Genomic DNA, 18,599 nt, shown 5'->3' on the forward strand with positions numbered 1-18,599 from the left:
TTTCCAGTCATTTGGACCCCAATGTGTAACCTAATATAAATATGCTGTTGACACAGATAAAGCACATGTATGAAATAGTGTACAGCTTTTTACATAAAATAATTTTTTTCCTGAACAACATGCTCAGTGGAGACAAATCATCAGAGAACATAAGAGCAGCTGGTCTGTGTCGTAGCCATGTGTAGTGGCCTTTAAAGAGCCACGCTTCAGAACAAGTATTGACTATTATCCTCGATTTCTACCACACAAATGCCACGTCATGCCATCACCGGGCCTCTCGTCAGCCGGTCAGACTGTTGTCCATACTTATGATTCATTCACACTCTCTTTGGATATACACTAGCTGCCACGTCCATCTGGATCCACACAAACTCAAAACCTGCATCTTTTTAACCAACCACTCGCTAACCACTTTAACTGGATGCTATCTGTGCTGGTATAATGCTAGTTTAGTATTGTCAGTTTGTGACTTCTAATGCTGGCCAAAACTGGGTGATGGAGAAAAAATAAAAAAGCACAATAGACAAACAATTTCATAACAATCAGGAAACTTCGCTTCGGGCTGACAACACATCATGATGGTCACCGCATTAACTCTGAAGTAGTCAGAAAACAATAAACTCCACACACAGCCCACGCTCACACAGCACAGTCCACAACAACAGAGTGATCCTCTTCCCCCACTGTGCTCCCTCCTGACGACTGAGTCACACCCTTCTGCTGCTGTAGGACACAAGAACAAATTCACAAACTCATCGCCCATCATGGATCCAGATCTGGTTACTACCAAGCTGTCATACAAACTGTAAATGCTTGAACATCAGGTGTGTTGATTGCCAAGTTCCAATTGTGAAATTGTACTTCTGATACTAATCTAATACAATAAATAATGAGTATTAATCAAGGATTTGTTTTTTTTTTTGTTTTTTTAGACATTTTGGACAATGCTTCCAATTTGTAACTTGTAAATGTGTGGTCACATTTATCGTTGTTTGGCAAATTTTTGCAGGTGCATTCCAGTCATTTCAATAGGAATCCATGCAATTGGAAATTTCTTGTGAGGGCAGACGATTTCACCAAACAAATTTCACAATGGGTTCACGCAAGAATCCTGCTTGGTAGGAAAGTGACTTGCAAGCTGTGCTTCACTACTGACAATAGACAACGGTCCTTTGTTGTCTGTGAAATTATATAGAAATGTCGCTAATATATAAAAGAAAAAAAATGAAAGAGCAAAACACTTTACTTCGGCAATTTAACGTATAGTTCTGAGTTAACCAGGAAATTCAAAGAGAAAAACAAGTAGGGTGGGACTTCATTTCATCCACTAAAAATGACTTGGATCACAAAAAGTGGGCGGAGTTAGTATTAATCAGTTGATATTATCCAAAAGCCTGCACAGTCTTGATGACATCATCCGAAAGAAAATTTGTTTCAGAGCTAGAGCAAGTTATTATATTTTGATGAAAGATTAGGAAGACAAACAATATTTTTCTTTAGAACAACATGCACTGATGAATCATGTGCACACAGTAAAAAAAAAATCGTATCTAGTATCATTTATATTTAGTATCATTGTAAAATACTGTTTCTGTCTTTCTATTTCAAAATTTAATGTTTAATTCAATGCATTAATTGCAGTTTCTTTGTAATTATTTGTAAAAAATAAAAAAAAATTACTAGCAATATCTGACTAAAAATAGTTTCAAAGTAAATTTTCTGTTTACTTTGGAACTAAAAATAGTTTCAAAGTAAATCCTACAACAGTTTTTTTTTTTGTGTAATGAGAAAATAAGTCAATTTTGACATTAAATAGGCAGAGAACAAATGTTAATTTTATTATAACTATCAAGTAAAACAAATAAAAGAACACCGCCCATATTAATGTCTACACACTAGTAAACATTAAAAAACATCCAGCACAGCACCAGGATTATGCTGGTCTCCCTTGTCAAGTATCATTTTCACAGGCGTTTCAGTTTTGAAACCTAAGACAGGTCATTAGCAACTCAGGTGATTTCCATCTGTTAGCAGAGAAGGAAGTTAGAAACACTTGAAACTGAGATGCTAGAAACAAATAAATGTGGCTCAGTGTCATACACAGACTGGTAGTTCATTTCTGACAAATGAAGGTGCGACTTTTCTCGGTCCAAACGCATCTGAACACTGGTATGACTAGTTTTCTGTATCATCTTTGCATATTAAAATGTCTTGAAACATAAAACCATGCCTTTTCTCAAGTATTGGTCCACGATGTGTTCTCCCACATTCACACTTATCTTGTAGCTGTCCTTTCTCTTTACACAGACCCAAACTCAGACATCCAGGACTCGTATTTCTCCAGGTCTGCAGCCGAGACGGATTTTGAGATCTTTTTGAGTGCAAGCTCAAAGTCCTCCATGGTGACTGGCATCTGCAGCTCATCTTTAGAAAGAGCACGGATCTCCTCTGGACTCAGACCCTGGATCCTCCGTCGCATCGCCATCATCGATGCATCTCTAAGAGCACAGACGCACAAAGTTCATTAGTCAAATTAACATCATCAATTCACGTGTTTGGCGCATGCAGCTTCATTTAAAGGAATAGTTCACTCGAAATTATTATCTGCTGAAAATTTACTCACCCTCAGGCCATCCAACATGTACATGAGTTTGTTTCTTCATTAAAACATATTCTGAGAAATTTAGCATTGCATTACTTACTTACTAATGAATTCTCTGCAGTGAATGGGTGCCGTTAGAATGAGAGTCCAAACAGCTGATAAAAACATCATTATAATCCACAAGTAGTCCACATGACTCAATTCATCATTTAATGTCTTGTGAAGTGTTTGTAATAAATAAATCCATCATTAAACTGTTGCTTCTGGCAAAAATAGTCCACAATCCATCCAAGTCAATTCCCTGTTGTCCTCTCACATAAAAATCCACCAACATATTTGTTTAGAACTGTTTTGGCACCATTTGCTTATAACAATGCGTGATCTGTGCATATTTCTCTCCTGATTCAGAAGAGAGGACTTTCTCACTGGAGAAGGCAATATTATGGATGGAGGACTTATTTTAGCTGGAAGCAATGGTATGAAGTTAAAAATGTCTCTATGTATTTATTACAAACATGCAGCTTTTTGCTTCACAAGATGTTATCTGATGGACTGGAGTCCTGTGGATTACTGTGATGCTTTTATCAGCTGTTTGACGGCACCCATTCACTGCTGAGGATCCTTTGATGAGCAAGTGATATAATGCTAAATTTCTCCAAATATGTTCTGATGAATAAACAAACTCAGCTACATCAGAAGATCAGGGTACATTTTCAGCAATTTTCTATTTTTGGGTGAACGAATCCTTTAAGCATTAAAGTGCAAGATAGTAAAATACTTTCTCCCCTCCCTTATTATGCAGAAACAAAACATATAAACCCATACTAAATTGATTAAATCGATTTCAGTTGGACAATATTCTGTGTGCTTTATGGGATGAATAGGTCCATGAAACAGCTAGAGCTTGCTGTTTTGGTTCAAGATAGCTCTTCTATTCAGGAATTTTCTGCAACAATGAAGGGCTAAAAAGAAAGGAAAAAATACTAACGGGCCCCAGGCAAGCACTGTTGAGCTTGAGTCTGTTCTTTTTGGCTGTGATTTTGTCACTTTGCACTGCATTACGTTTTTAGAGTAGAAAAATGACTTGATGCTTAAGAGCGGTCACATCGTGTTCAGTTAGGACAAGATGTTATCTGTAATCCTGAAAACATACTGTACCTGCAGACGTTGGTGATGTCAGCTCCTGAATAACCCTCAATTTTCTCAGCGATGAGGGTGAGATCCACATCAGATGCCACTTCCACTTCCCTTAGGTTGATCTTTAAGAGTTCTGCCCGTCCTTGAGCTGTGGAGTTAAGTAATTGTTTGATGAAATGTTTTTATAAGACAAATGATTTAGTGTTGTTTTTTCCCTATATTGATTAAAAAATAGATCATTATGAGGCTATTTTGACTACGGTATTTTTGAAAATATAAGTCATTTTTTTTATCATCTGATCATTTTATCATCATAGTTTTAGTTTCACTTTAAATACATTTGTTTAGGCTTGGTGTTTAAAATAAATGTTGTTTATAATGAATGCCACTATAATTTATGTTTGTTTAATACATACATTTTTAATCCCTGTTCTGCTCTGTATACCATTAAATGCATTTGTTATTTGTTGTGGAGTAAGGAGAACTAAAATATATGCTTAAAGTGTTTATATAATGTTTGTAAAATGTCATTTTATTTTTTATTTACCTGGTATTTTACATTATTTCTGAATGTAATAATCATACGTGACTTATCTGACTGATGCAACTTGTGTTTTTTGTTCCTCTCAACAAAGCAGTTTTGAAACGATCCGACTTCTAGTAAGGTGCGACTTAATTTCCAGGAAATATGGTAAATATATTTTTTATATATTATAAAAAATCGAATTTTAGATTATTTTATTTAAGTTATATTAAATTAGCAATGAAAACAAAACAAAACAATAAAATAATAATTTTATCATCAAGTATTTGTAAATGCCTTTGTTATTTTGATTTTAATTTATGCTGGTTTTATTTTTATTTTTTTACTATTATTATTCATATTTCAAAATGTGCTTAAGTGTCAGGAAAAAGGCCACAATTAGAAACATCTTCATGGTCCTAGAAATAAACTTCCTTTTATTTGTGTTTATGTAATTTTAATAAAATTGTTTTTGGGGAGAAATATGACCTTTTTAAAATGTGACACATTTTCATCTCTCATCCAATTTAAAATTCAAAAATCCAGGCCCTGTAACTATAACAAAGGAGTTGCATTAGACAATGAAAGCTCATGAGAAATGACTAACTAACTTAACTACACAGCACAGTGTGAATGGAAAGAAATTAGTCAGGCTGGTTCATTTATGAGTGGGTGACATGTATGGAGAAATCAGAGGAGCCGTGACTGCCTGGAGAACGTTTTCCTGTTGATGGGCGTTTGTGTGTGAGGGTGTTAGATTACCAGAGGGTAGTGGAATGTAGATCCTCTTCTCCAGTCGTCTCCTTAGAGCCTCATCAATGTCCCAGGGGAAGTTAGTGGCAGCCAGGACCATTACCATTTTAGAGGGATCGTCATTCTCTTGAGCACCTCCTACACCTGATGCCATTACACGGGTGGGTGTTAAAATAAGGCTGCATCATTCAATGTACTATCATAACAGAGTCGCCTACTACACAAAACTCACCATCCATCTGCACAAGTAATTCTGACTTCACTCTGCGACTGGCCTCATGTTCGTCTGATGTGCCCCGCCTCCCACAAATAGAGTCAATCTCATCAATAAAAATTGTTGTAGGGGCATAAAAACGAGCCTGTTAAAGCAAAAAAAAGAAGTGCAAACATCCAGTATAGACAATATAGACTATAACATGACCAACATTTTTAGTTTATTACATATTATGTTATCAGAAATGATATTACTTAATTTTTACACCATCAGAGTCGGGATTTTTTTCCCTTTTTTTTAATTAAATGAAATAACTAACTAACAAGCCTTTTTTCTTATATAAACACAATGTGTCATTCAGTTGTGTCAAATCAATGTTGCTTATCAGAGTTTTTTTATTTCACGTTTTATGAAAGCATATTTTTTCTCCAACAACCTGGCAACCTACCTAACTGATTAACTAACTGACAAACCTTTATCCCTATTAAAACAGTGTAATGTCCATTTTTTGCTTTTATGAGGGCATAACTAACTAGCTGGTTAACTAACTAACTGACTACCTACCTAACTAACTTTTTCCCTATAAAAACAGCATATTACACATTTATGTAAAATTAACACTGACTTTTATGAGTACTTTTACATTTTATGAGGGCATACGTGTTCTCTATCCTTTTCCTCTAACTAACCAACTATCAAACTAACCAACTAATTTTTTCCCCTAGAAAACACACAGCGTATTTGCCATTAATTTTAAATCATAATTTATTTTCAGTGGTATTTTGTTTGTTTTTATGAAGGCATATTGTTGTCTAACTGACTAACTAACCAACTAACTAAATAATATTTCCCTTATATAACACACAGTGTGTCATCCATGTGTCAGTTTAACATTGCTTGTCAAGGGTATTTTTACCTTTTAAGAGACCATATCTTTTTCTCTAACTAAATGTTGCTTGCTAACTAACTAACCGACTAACTACCTAACTTTACCTATAAAGACACAAGTTATTGTCACTAATTTTCAGAAGTATTTTTTTTTTTTACCATTTTTTACCTGATCTTTAGTAGCATTTTTTGGCAATTAATGCTAAATGAACATTTATTTTCAGGGGTATTTTTTTACTTATAAGTTGTCTAACTAACTAACTCATTGTTTTCTATGCTGATTTTAGTTTTTTTTTTGCCTGTTCCAAAACCATTTTTATCATCCAGAAGCTGTCTAGAAAGGAGCTTTACCATGGGGTCTTTAACTGAGACATTTGAAATATATGTTATATTTGTATCATTTTCGATGATTTGTGCCCTGAGGCCTAGTTACCTCCTGATCCTAATCACATTATATCTTCAGATAATAAACAACTAAATAGACAAACACTATCACAGTGTCTACATTGCTTCCTCAGAGATCACTCACCATTTCAAAGAGGAGCCGCACCAGTTTCTCAGACTCTCCCCTGTACTTTGAGGTCAGCGTGGAGGACGACACATTGAAAAATGTTGTGCCACATTCGGTCGCAACCGCTTTAGCCAACATGGTCTTCCCTGTGCCTGGAGGGCCCACCATCAGCACCCCCTGACAGTTTAAAAACAACAAGACTTCGTATGGGCACATATTTAAAACACACAGGTGCAGCTGATGGTTTGAGTTAAAAACACCTCAATAAAACAGATGAAAACAAACTGAAGGCGAAATATATCAGCCATACTCAATCTGTGACGAATTATACAGAACTAAGGTGAGCTTGTGTTGAAAAATGTGCATTCTGTCCTACATAATTATCCAGTATAACAGCGCCCCCTGCTGGACTAAAAAAAACAATGATTACAAGATATGGAAACAAATGGGAACATAAACGTTGGCAAAAACATAGTATTGACAGACTATGAATCCATATGTGTGCATGCTCAGATGTCAAATTCTGGCATCAAGTGTCATCTAACATATTAACCTTCCACGGGCGGCGGATCCCCTTGAAGAAGTCTGGCATCCACATAGGCAGGACCACTGCCTCTCTCAGCAGCTTTTTGGCATCTTCCAGATCTGCGATATCATCCCTGCAGGAACAGTAACACATGACAGCTTGCCTAAATCACCGTCCAGCACTGAAACACTAACTGCCACTGTGACTGACAGCTGTCGTTGACTCAACATGTTACTTATTTGTCTGGTCAAGTATGAAAACTAAACTTACTGCATTGCTATTTATACAGCCAATTCCTAGGCCCAGAGGGATTTTCACATTTTCAGGAATGATTTTCATAGAAAAAAAGATTTGGATTTGAATTTAAAGTTCTAAACCTTATTGGATGCTGAAAGCATAATCAAACTAGCTAATGAATAAATATGTAAGAGCGAGTAAAAGTGCACTGACACTTTGTACTTTAGTATATAGTGTTTAACAGTTATAAGTAGTTATTAGTTATTATTTGCTCTAATCGTGAATTTGTGAGAACCACGATAATTGTGCAGTTTACATTTTAATTGCATTTTGCCATTCAAAAGGGGAAATTTAAGTGCATAAACCTCAAAATTAATATTCACCCATTATTAGTGGGCTCTTGTTTGAATGTGACATGGACCAAAATGAAAGTGGAAAAAATATATATATTTTAACTTTTAAAATATATTTTCACAGCATTAAAGAAAATCAAATGGGCCTATTCAAAGGCACAATATGTAAGTTTTTTTTTTTTAAATATCCAAAAACCACTAGAACAGTGTTATATATTTTGCTGACTTGTGTACTTACATTATCCCAAATGTTTCGAAGAATGTTTAAATCCAGAGAAATAAGCAATTTTAACTAGTGACACAGACCGTGTCCATAGTGTCATTGTGTCGCCTGCCAATGATGTCATAACCCCTCGATTTCCGGTTTTGTTTTGTAGAAAACATGGAAACACCAAAGACGCTTTAATATGTTGTGCGTTTTATTAGACCGGTGACGACCGCACAGAGTAGCATTATAACAGAAATTTCAAATGAATCTAGTATGATAAAACAGCGCTGCTTTTTTTCCCCACACACACAACCGGAAGGAGCGGAAGCGGTCGACTGTGGCATAATAAAAGCTCCGCTGCTTTCGAGCCGTGTGTCACGCTCGTTCAGCGGCCTCGTTTCGCTTCGACGGCTTTCAGCCTCACCCTGCTTCATTCTACTACGTTAATAAATCATTAGCTCATCCATGAACATGATTTCTGCCCGAGTCCCGTCGGATTGCATCGGCTGTGGGGATGAAGACGACAACTCCCATGATTCCACACTCAGTCATGCCGTCATCAAACTACGCCTTTGCCTCTTTTTTTATTTTGAATACGCGCCCTCTAGCGGCGAAAATTACATATTGTGCCTTTAATTATAAGTAAAAAATAAAAAATAATGTATTAGGCTCATACTGTGAGAGACATGAGCACAACAGACAATTAAATCGTTAAATCGCAATTATTTGTTTGACAATTAATCAACAGTACAAAATTCATGATTGTGCCAGGCCCAGTTTTTTCAATAGTTGATAACAACATCTAGAGTGCAAAGTGATGAAATATCACACATTAGTCAATTTAATTATAGCAAATGAGCAATACAATTGTATAAAACGTTCATTTTGTATACTATATACTGATAAGTCCTTGAACAGTAAAACTAGTAGTAAAATGGCACAATACCAGTGGATATTGGGATTCCGGGACACAATGTCCCTCTCCAGCGCATCCACCAGATCGCTGTCATAGCCTGTGCCATCAAACTTCCTCTGTTCCACATCAGCAGCACCCTCCTGGGCATTCTTCTTACTCTGAAAACACAGACAGGCAGGACACATTGCTACAACACATAATAATAGGTACTTAGAAATCCTAAACTGTCTGAGCTGAAACTAAATCAGCCATAATTCCAATTCTGACTAAGTTTCCTCAGTTTGAATAACTTACTTTTTCATCCTTAGCTTTATTTCCACGGCCGTCGCGGGTGTTCGGTCTCTCTGATTTCACGTTTGGCTGACCTCTCCCCACAGGTCCGCGATGCTGCAATCCAGGTGACTCTTTTCTCTGGGGCTTTGATACAGTGATTGGCTTCTTCACCTGGACAGGTCCCCTATGACCAGACAGAGTGACATCATAGGGCATCTGGACCATGTGACCACATATGCAAACAGTTACACCACATTTGTGTTAGGCCATTCTGACTGGCTTTTTTTTTTGGTGCTTAATTTGTGAACCAATTTAGTCAATATAATTTAGATGTACGCATATAATGTCTATATAATACATTGGATGCAAGGAAGCATTAAATTGGTCAAAAGTGACAGCAAAGACATTTATAAATAATGCTGTTCTTTAGAACTTTCATCAAATAATCCTGAAAAAAATGTTTTATCATGGTTTCCACAAAAATATTAACTGTTTTCAGCATTGATAATAATAAGAAATGTGGTGAGCATATGAGACTTCTTTCAAAAACTTTTTTTTTTTAATTACCGATACATATATATATATATACACACGTATATACTGCCAGTGTACAATCAGGTGAAGTTAATCACCTTCTCAATGGCACACAAAGCCATTTGACTTTCAACTGTGATCTTCTGTGGTCATTTTGATCAGCTCAACATGAAAAGAGCTTTCCTGCAGCATTTCAGTTCTTGCTAGTGCAACTGAAGCAAACAATCAGCTATGGGTGGAAAAGCACTGTCAGACCTCTGGGATAAAGTTGTGGACAGGCACAAGTCAGGAGATGGATACAAAAATTTCAATTTTTAAATTGATAAATGGCTTTATCAATGCCTAGAAGCACAGTGAAGTCTATTATTAAGAAGTGGAAGGTATTTGGTACAATACTGGATCAGGACGTCACTCCAAACTGGATGAAAGAGCCAGGAGGAAACTGGTCAGAGAGGCTACCAAGAGGCCTACAGCAACTCTGAAGCAGTTGCTGAAATTTATGACAAAGTGGTCATTGTGTGCATGTGCCAACAATATCACAAATTATCCACAAATGTGGCTTGTATGGGAGGGTTGCAAGAAAAAGCCACTCCTCAAGAAAGGCCACATGCAGTCATGACTGAGCTTTGCCAAAACACACCTAGAAGATTCTGAGACACATGAGACTACAATTTAATTATTTGGTTTCAACACCAAATGATATGTCTGGCTGAAATCCAACACAGCTCACCATCCAAATAACAGCATTCCTACAGTAAAGCATGGAGGTGGTGATATCCTGTTATGGGGGTGTTTCTCTGCAGCAGAGACTGGAGCACTTGTCAGGATAGAAGGACAAATGGATGGGGCAAAATACTGTCAAATTCTTGAGGAAAATCTGCTGCCCTCTGCCAGAAAGTTGTCAATGGGAGAAGGTTTACCTTCCAACATGACAATGACCCAAAGCACACAGCAAACCTGACAACACAGTGGTTGAAGGAGAAAAAGGTGAATATCCTTTCTTGGTCTAGTCAGAGCCCAGAATAAAACTCCATTGAAAATCTGTGGAATGACTTGAAGACTGCAGTCCACAAACGGTCACCATCAAATTTAACTGATCTTGAGCAGTTCTGCAGAGAAGAGTGGGCAAATATTGCAACGTCTAGATGTGCAAAGTTAGTAGAGACATATGCCAACAGACTAAATGCCGTACTTAAAGCAAAAGGTGGTTCAACAAAATACTGACACAAGGGGGTGATCCTTTTTCCAACTCAGTGATTCTGTTTTGTTTTTTTCTGACATGTTGGTGTTATATCTTTCATTTGGATGTTATAAGTTGCACAGAGTAAATACAATTGGATAAAACAAAAACTCTGTCCCTCTTCATTTCAGGCTGCAAAGCAACAAAATGTGATTATTTTAAAGGGGGGTGATTCTTTTCTATACCCACTGTACATATATAATAACATAAAGATTAAAACATTAAATAAAATGTGTCAATGTGAATGTTTTCACTGAGCTAATTCCATTTTGTGCTGTATGACAAAATGAACACAGCAGTGACAGCATGAAGATAGGAGACGTGTGACATGCTCTGCAGCTGACAGAACTCCTCAGGGCTTTATGTAATCAGCTGCCTATTCTACCTGTGCTCAGCTGGGGTTGGGGGAGGCCAGACACCAGGGTCCCTTGGGCTCTCTTCAGGCAGAGGGTTGGGGAAATCAATGGGTTTGTCCATCTTGAAACTCTCTAGGGTGTTTACAAGGCTTTTCACCTGCTCATATTCCTCTGCCAGTTCCTGCCGAACCTGGGCTCAGAGAAGGGAGAAAAACAGCATTGGTTTGAGTCCTTCAGATTACATATACTGTACCAACACCACAGTATTCATTGGCTAATACCTATGCAAGCAAATGTAATTCACAGCATTATAAATAAATACATATCAGATTAAATCATACAGTATATGAACGCCTTACTTGTAGCCATTTAACTTTCAGGGCAGGATCTCTGAGGGACTGACAGTGCTTGTGGATCTGTTGTATAACACCTTGATAGTACACCATAGATGAGTCATAATTCCCAAGAAGTGCATATTCTCTTCCTTTCTTAGCGTTGTCGCAAATCTCAGTCAGATTCATGATGAGAAAAATATCAAACCAAACGTTGCTTCAGTGCTTCAATGTGACCCGAGTTCACAGCATCATCAGAGATGCTAGATTGAGTGAAGGTGATTGAAGGCCATGAGTCCTAAACATGTCAAAGAACAGAGAGGCTGATAAGATGATGCTGAGCTAAATCAAACATTTATAGAGATATTAACAGAAGAGGGATGAAGGGATGAACTTTCTGATAAAACATCTAGAGCTGCATTAAAATGTCTCTGCACATTTCCAGATCTCTTCTACAATTTAGTTTAAAATATGTTACAAAATACAACACAGGAACTATTTAAAGAGCTATTATTTCAGAAGTCCCCCTCTGTGTCAGAACCATTTTTGTCAAATAAAATGCTCCAGGGAACATGTACAGCAAAACCTTCAGATCGAATGAATATTTGTGTGTTAGAATGAGAAATATTTATAACATTAAAAAACAACTCCCTTTACTAAAGCTCATTCAATTCAATGTTACTATTCTGTGTGAACCTCTTTTGTGTAGAATATGTGAACATTTCTATTTAAAATTTATACAGAGATTTAAATATTCATTGTGTGTAACTTTATTTATTTTTTACTGATAATAGTTAACAATAAAGTTGGTATGAGTGTATGCAAGTTGAAAGTGTGTGTATGGGCATATTAATGCAAGCTGGATTCATACATATAAATATGACATATTCAAACTGATGGGAGTAGATAAAATGGGCCAAAATAAAATAGGCCTTTTCTTAAAATTATTTTATTTTAAATAAATAAACAAACAAACATTTTTTTTCTTTAAGAGACCATAAATACATAAATGATGGTGTGTTACCTTTAGATGTCCAATAGTTTATTATTATACAAATTTTAAATTAAAGGTTGGAATGTTAAATTAAATGAAAGGTTACATTCATAAGTTTTTCCCATCAGGAAAGGTTGTTTTTTTTTCCCCTGTCCACTGTTGAAAATTCGGGCCAACCAAATATTATGGTAATTGTTTGAAATGCACTAACTGAATATTAAATAACTAAAACACTCCAGTCTTATCAGGTCCATTTTAACTGATTGAATCACTGTGTGTGGATTCACTGATAACAATAACAATGAGAGGATTTCTCGACGGGTTTGGATACTATACTTTGGATACTAAACCTTTGCCCTGACCACAGAGTGGCTGTCAAAAATAAGACCATTTCGTTTGTCGGACACTTGACGTGAAGCACATAATAAATACCTTTCAGGACGCCTCAAATTGCTTGAATCCCATGTCCTTCGTCTTTTCTTTTAACAAAAAAACAACTAACCTGAAAACCAACCATTAAAAATGGCATACAATCATTTTTTCCTATAAAAATAAAGCCGTGCTTGTATGTAAAAAAATAAAATAAAATAAAAATAAAAAAGCACAAACGTCACCACACTTGCTTATTCCTTTACACGGGATTTGTAGTTTTTTCGCCGTTTGCCTTTAAGTACAGGCTAATAGTGCTCACTGCAATAAGGAACTACATTACCCGTAAGAAAACAGTGCAAAACGCTTAAGATTTAGGCCAGCGATAACAAAAAGGATTTGCAAGGAATCAAAATATGAAGTCCACTTGTTAGTTTATGAATCTTACTAAGGACATGTGATATGATAGATGTGTTCTGCATTTAATTCTACGTTTTCATGGAAATAGGTAAATGGCTTACCTTTGTGCGAGGCACTTTTACGTTCGACTGGTTCACAGTTCGTTACCCACTGATGTTGCCATGGCCGCGAAAAGACGCTGACTGATGATTGAATGCATGTGCTGTGGGCGGAATCGGGACAAATACAGCTCGTAAACTGACCGGGGCTAGTTGTCACACGGGTTATATCTATCTATAACAATAAGGTAACTTTAAGGTTTTGAGTATTTTCAGCTTTGTTGTTTATGTAATGAGGTGCTGTGTGTAATGACATGTTTGTGTTATTTTGTCTCTGTAACAAGAAATTATTTTGTTGTACTTATGCTGCCTAGGGAGGGATGTTAGGGACTTAGGGGGTTGTTATAACAATTATAGAAAGAGGGAAAATTTATTGATCAACTCGTTACTGTATATTGTTTTAATCATTCAATAAAAAAAACTTTGGTAAGGTTTTAATTCTAAATTTCAATTGAATTTTTATATGGTTAACTACATAAATGTTGTTGTTATGTTATTGTCTTTGTAGCCAAAAAAAAAAATCTGTTTTTATACAGAAAAATAAGTATCGATAAATATTCACTGCAATAAAAAATGTGACAACCAGCCCCAGTTTCCTCTATGACATACCAGTTCAAAGAATGAACAATTCATGAGGATGAAAGAGGCTATTGCAAAGTTTTTATACTGTTTAGTGGTCTGCATCTTCGGCCGTTATCATTAGACAGAAACATACTTTGTTTTCTGTTTGTATTAAATCTTTCTTTACTTCAGAATACAGTTCGAAACTAAATAAAATCCATTCCGTCCGCGGTAGCAGAAGGACGACAGTATATTAACCAGTGAAAATACTCAGAGCTCAAAAAATAAGGGCATGAACATCATGGCATGGTCGGAAAGATGCTGATCTACAATAATCTGATTGAAGTGTCATGGCCTGTATAAATATGACAGTACCACAAAATGGCCATGCGAAGTGTTGTGTGTTCGTTCCACAGTTATTGTCAAGTGTTCATGAGATGGATTGCCTGAGGGAAGAAACTGTTCCTGTGTCTGGCCGTTCTGGTGCTCAGTGCTCTGTAGCGTCGACCAGATGGCAACAGTTCAAAGAGGGAGTGTGCTGGATGTGAGGGGTCCAGAGTGATTTTGCCAGCCCTTTTGCTCACTCTGGATGAGTACAGTTCTTGGAGAGAAGGGAGGGTTGTACCAATGCAGGAAGCTGTTGATCCACTGACAGACGGAGGTGGGCACGGAGATATATACTGCTGTAATATATGCAGTTTAACCACATGAACAGCAGGTGGCTCGGATTAATCGAGATTTTCATCTGATATACATTCGTGTTCTTTTTAAACCTCTGTGTTTACAACGAAAAACAAGGCGGCCTCGAAACCGGCTCTCTGGTTAGCGTACTGAAACCATACATTCAAATTTACTGCCCAAATAAAAACACATACTGATCAATATAATAAAATGATGCTGATGACTTTGAAAAGAAAATCAATATAGACATATAAAGATAATTGAGCTTGAAATCAAATTGGCTTGAGTCATAAAAATAGCTTTAAATGAGTAATAATAAGGTTATAATAAGTACATGAAGTGCTTCTGTTGATGTAATTACCCTAAATAATTTACCTGTAATCTTTGACATGGACAAGAGTAGACATGACAAAACAGTATTAGAAAAGCTGAGTTAAATACAAAAATTACTTATCTAATAGTTAATAAAAACTTATTTTAGATCAATTCACTTACATTAAATTCAATCCAATTTTCAGGATTAATTTAATGCTATTAAAAAAGTGAGATACTATAATCTTTATTTAAAAAAAAGAAGTTTATTAATGTCAGAAGCATACCAGAACAAAACAATTACTTTTTTTAATCATTTCTGCAATTACAGTTGTATTCAAAATACAGTAAAATAACTTTGATACGACGATTTACTAATGATGATAATATTTGATCTGGAAAAAAGAGTAAACAAACCAAAGTACATTAAGATATGAACTACAACCTCACATGAAACTAGGTTGTATGCTGTGCACGTCTAAAACTCCACTGACCCCAAGACAATTTTACAACCCCCTTTTATTTTATTTTTTTAACTGTACCGGGCAAGGATAGTGGTGTTTGCTAACCATCTTTAAGAAATTAAACTAAGAACTAAATTAAGGGTTGGGGCATTCGGATGAACACAGATGACACCTCTGTAGTGTTAACTATACAAAAAAGGAAAAAAAGAAACTGTACAGCTTTAAAACATATCATATACACAGCCTTATTTAAATTGTTTTTTTTTTTTTGCTTTTCAGGGTTGTTTTTTATTTTATTTTATTTCTTTTACCCATTTTATGGCCTCAGTAAAATGTACAAGGGGGTTAAATGCTTTATAGACAACAAGCTAAGCTCTAAACGTTATTTATCTACTCGTCGTCATCCTCTTCCTCATCGTCATCCTCCTCATCTTCATCGTCATCATCATCGTTAACCTTGTCTGGCTTAGAAGGGGCTTTGGCTGCACCTCCTCCCACTTTGCCTTTAGAGCGATAGGCGGCGACGTCCTAAAAGGAAATGAGATTAATTTTTTCAGCAAGGAATCTTCTTATAAAAATTCAGATAATTTATCAATTGCTATTTTGGTTGATTAGTCGTGGCATCCTTTCTCACCTTCTCGTACTTCTCCTTCAGCTTGGCTGCCTTCTTCTCAAATGGCTGCTTCTCCTCAGCTGGTGTTTTGTTCCACATCTCACCCAATTTCTTGGCCACATCTCCAATAGACAGACCAGGGGTCTCTTCTTTCACCTTGGGTCGGAACTCGGAGCAGAAAATGAAGAAGGCAGACCTTTGGTGGAACAGAGGATTTAAAAAAAATCATAAACTTTACATCCTTCACAAATGCTGAAGCATCTTCATGAACAAGTAAGATGCTTACGGGGGTCTCTTGGGAGCATTGGGGTCCTTAAACCTCTTTTTCTTCTCGCCTTTCGGTGGAATGTAGTTCTTCATCTCCCTCTCATAACGGACCTTGTCTTGTTTGGCCATATCTTCAAACTTCCCTTTTTCCTTAGCTGACATAGTCTGAGGAAGGCAAGAAAAAAAAATCATTGTTGGGAAAAGAGGGAAAGGTCATTAACACAATGTAAACGAAAGGTGTGACTGACCTTCCATCGCTCGGAGCACTTTTTGGAAAACTCAGAGAAGTTGACCGTGGCCTCGGGGTGTTTCTTCTTATGCTCCTCTCGGCAGGTCTGGACAAAGTATGCGTAAGAGGACATTTTGCCTCTTGGTTTTGTTGGATCCTTCCCCATCTTTGCCTAAATATCCTGAAATGTAATAAGAAAATCCATAATTTAATTAAGTATTAAATTCTACTTGCCAAATATCCTATTTAAATTTGTTTCTTATACTATTTAGAATTAGCTCAACTAACAATTTTTTTTCTTTTGGCATTATAACAAACACCAACGCTATCTTTTTTAACTAATTATTTACTCTAATATTAGTTTTTGCAAGGCGCGCATTTGCGCGTAGTTTTTCTTTGCAACGAATTTGACGTTTTATTATGTAAACATGACAGACAAATTACTTAACATAATAGTGCTTTTTAAAATAAAACGTCTTGCATGCACTTATGAAACATTAAAAAAAAAAAAAGTTGTTTTTAATACTTAAAACTTTCCAAAACCGTCTTTTTTCAAAGTTAAAAATGGTTAAAAATTTAAAAATAAGTTGGTCAATTAAAGTTCTTTTATGTGCCAAAGTACGCGCGACATCGAAAAACTCGTAAAATTTCTTAATAATCGAGTTCACTTTCGCCGTGTTCTCCGTTAAAAAGAGGCCGTTTCTCTCTATGTACCGTTCAAATAGCAATGGCGCACACTCTTGTCTCGCTGAAGGAAAGGAGGTCAACAACGACGGCAATATTTCTTCTTCCATTTTGTGAGAAAGCCTTCCTCATGAAAGAAAGTCCCCCTAAAATGTCTCCACCCGCCTTCCTGCTCGTTTTTGGACACGACAAACAAACGGCGCGGGTCGGTTTTCCTGACCGAAAATTGTTTCCTTCGCAAAAAGCCCAGTGCATTCGCCTGGTGTATAGTAATACATTGAGTCTGTGCTGTGCAGTTTGCTGTGGGCTCGCAATGGCCGCTTGTCTTCATGCACTAACACTGAGAATATGGCTCCTTCTCTTTGTGTCAGCACTCAGCCATTACACTGCTTTGCAATAAGGGGGAGCCGCGCTACCTCACTTCAACTCTCAATTTAACACCCTTCTCACGCACGGAAAAATATCAAAATACTTGGGTTGGAACGACGAAAGGTTGAATTTTTATTTTCTGCCTCGAAAAACGCGTACTTTGAGCTCGGCGGGGTAGAAAACACGATTTGAAAAAGTTGAAGCGAACTGCGCCTGTCTATGGCTCTGCCTTGTTTCCTATGAGTACAGTCAGCCATTACAGTAAAGCTCAGCTCCTGAGGTAATTTGTTTTCGCCCGTATCTCTGTCATTTCTATATCACTGAGCGTATAAATCCATACACATAACAATAATGTTGTGCTTTAATTTGTTCGTTAGTCTGTTTTTTTTTCTTTCTTATCATTTCTCATAGTTCTTCTGACAGACATCCATTGTAAAGCGCTGCAATGGCTGCTTGCTGGCACTATCACCGTCCATAGACCTTGTTTGTATGCAATTCTGTCACCTAGTTGTCCGCTTAACGTTACATTTCGAATAGGCTGAATCAATTTATTTTTTCACATTTTCAGTATTTCAACCCCTCGAATAAAACCTACTATTTTCTGTGTAATTTTAAGGCGTACATCAAGACAAATGAAATTTAAAAAGCTAAGGTTATTCTCATTTTAATTCTGAGGGGATAACGTTAATACCCTCATTTTTAACGTTTCACAAAAATCCCCCCGCCAATAAAATAGCTCTTTTACAAGCTAAATTTCAATACCGTCTGGTTTCCTGGACTTTTCTCGCAATTTTTGTACTTACCCCACACTTTGAAATGTCTACAAGCTGACACTTACCGCTGTCTTGTCTGGATAGTGAATGTACTGCAATGGCTGTATGTGGATGTAATAGCTCTACGCAGTAGTCTGCTCTCTCAACCCTCTAGCATTACTC

General features: G+C 36.6%; 2 protein-coding genes across 5 annotated transcripts; both read right to left on the minus strand.

Annotated features, from left to right (window-relative positions):
- Positions 1 to 1,842: 1,842 nt before the first annotated feature.
- LOC107697436 (katanin p60 ATPase-containing subunit A-like 1) lies at positions 1,843 to 13,641 on the minus strand. Of its 2 annotated transcripts, none has more exons than XM_016498220.1 (11): positions 13,488 to 13,641; positions 11,631 to 11,901; positions 11,301 to 11,461; positions 9,163 to 9,325; positions 8,899 to 9,026; positions 7,182 to 7,287; positions 6,647 to 6,805; positions 5,248 to 5,374; positions 5,025 to 5,159; positions 3,761 to 3,887; positions 1,843 to 2,498 (listed from the first exon to the last, which is right to left on the minus strand). In XM_016498220.1, the coding sequence occupies exons 2-11, from the start codon at positions 11,790 to 11,792 to the stop codon at positions 2,300 to 2,302; spliced, it is 1,467 nt and encodes a 488-aa protein (XP_016353706.1). In that variant the 5' UTR covers positions 11,793 to 11,901; positions 13,488 to 13,641; the 3' UTR covers positions 1,843 to 2,299. The 2 variants fall into 2 exon arrangements, with proteins under 2 accessions (XP_016353706.1, XP_016353708.1); XM_016498222.1 differs by lacking the exon at positions 13,488 to 13,641 and adding an exon at positions 13,030 to 13,157.
- Positions 13,642 to 15,284: 1,643 nt separating this feature from the next.
- On the minus strand, positions 15,285 to 18,599 carry LOC107697437 (high mobility group-T protein-like). Of its 3 annotated transcripts, none has more exons than XM_016498223.1 (5): positions 18,503 to 18,599; positions 16,631 to 16,792; positions 16,402 to 16,547; positions 16,137 to 16,311; positions 15,285 to 16,030 (listed from the first exon to the last, which is right to left on the minus strand). In XM_016498223.1, the coding sequence occupies exons 2-5, from the start codon at positions 16,775 to 16,777 to the stop codon at positions 15,893 to 15,895; spliced, it is 606 nt and encodes a 201-aa protein (XP_016353709.1). In that variant the 5' UTR covers positions 16,778 to 16,792; positions 18,503 to 18,599; the 3' UTR covers positions 15,285 to 15,892. The 3 variants fall into 3 exon arrangements, with proteins under 3 accessions (XP_016353709.1, XP_016353710.1, XP_016353711.1); XM_016498224.1 differs by having other exon boundaries at positions 18,468 to 18,591; XM_016498225.1 differs by lacking the exon at positions 18,503 to 18,599 and adding an exon at positions 17,326 to 17,667.

Source organism: Sinocyclocheilus anshuiensis, unplaced genomic scaffold (genome assembly GCF_001515605.1).
Source record: "Sinocyclocheilus anshuiensis isolate Anshui unplaced genomic scaffold, SAMN03320099.WGS_v1.1 scaffold939, whole genome shotgun sequence".
In the NCBI taxonomy this organism is placed as follows: domain Eukaryota; kingdom Metazoa; phylum Chordata; class Actinopteri; order Cypriniformes; family Cyprinidae; genus Sinocyclocheilus; species Sinocyclocheilus anshuiensis.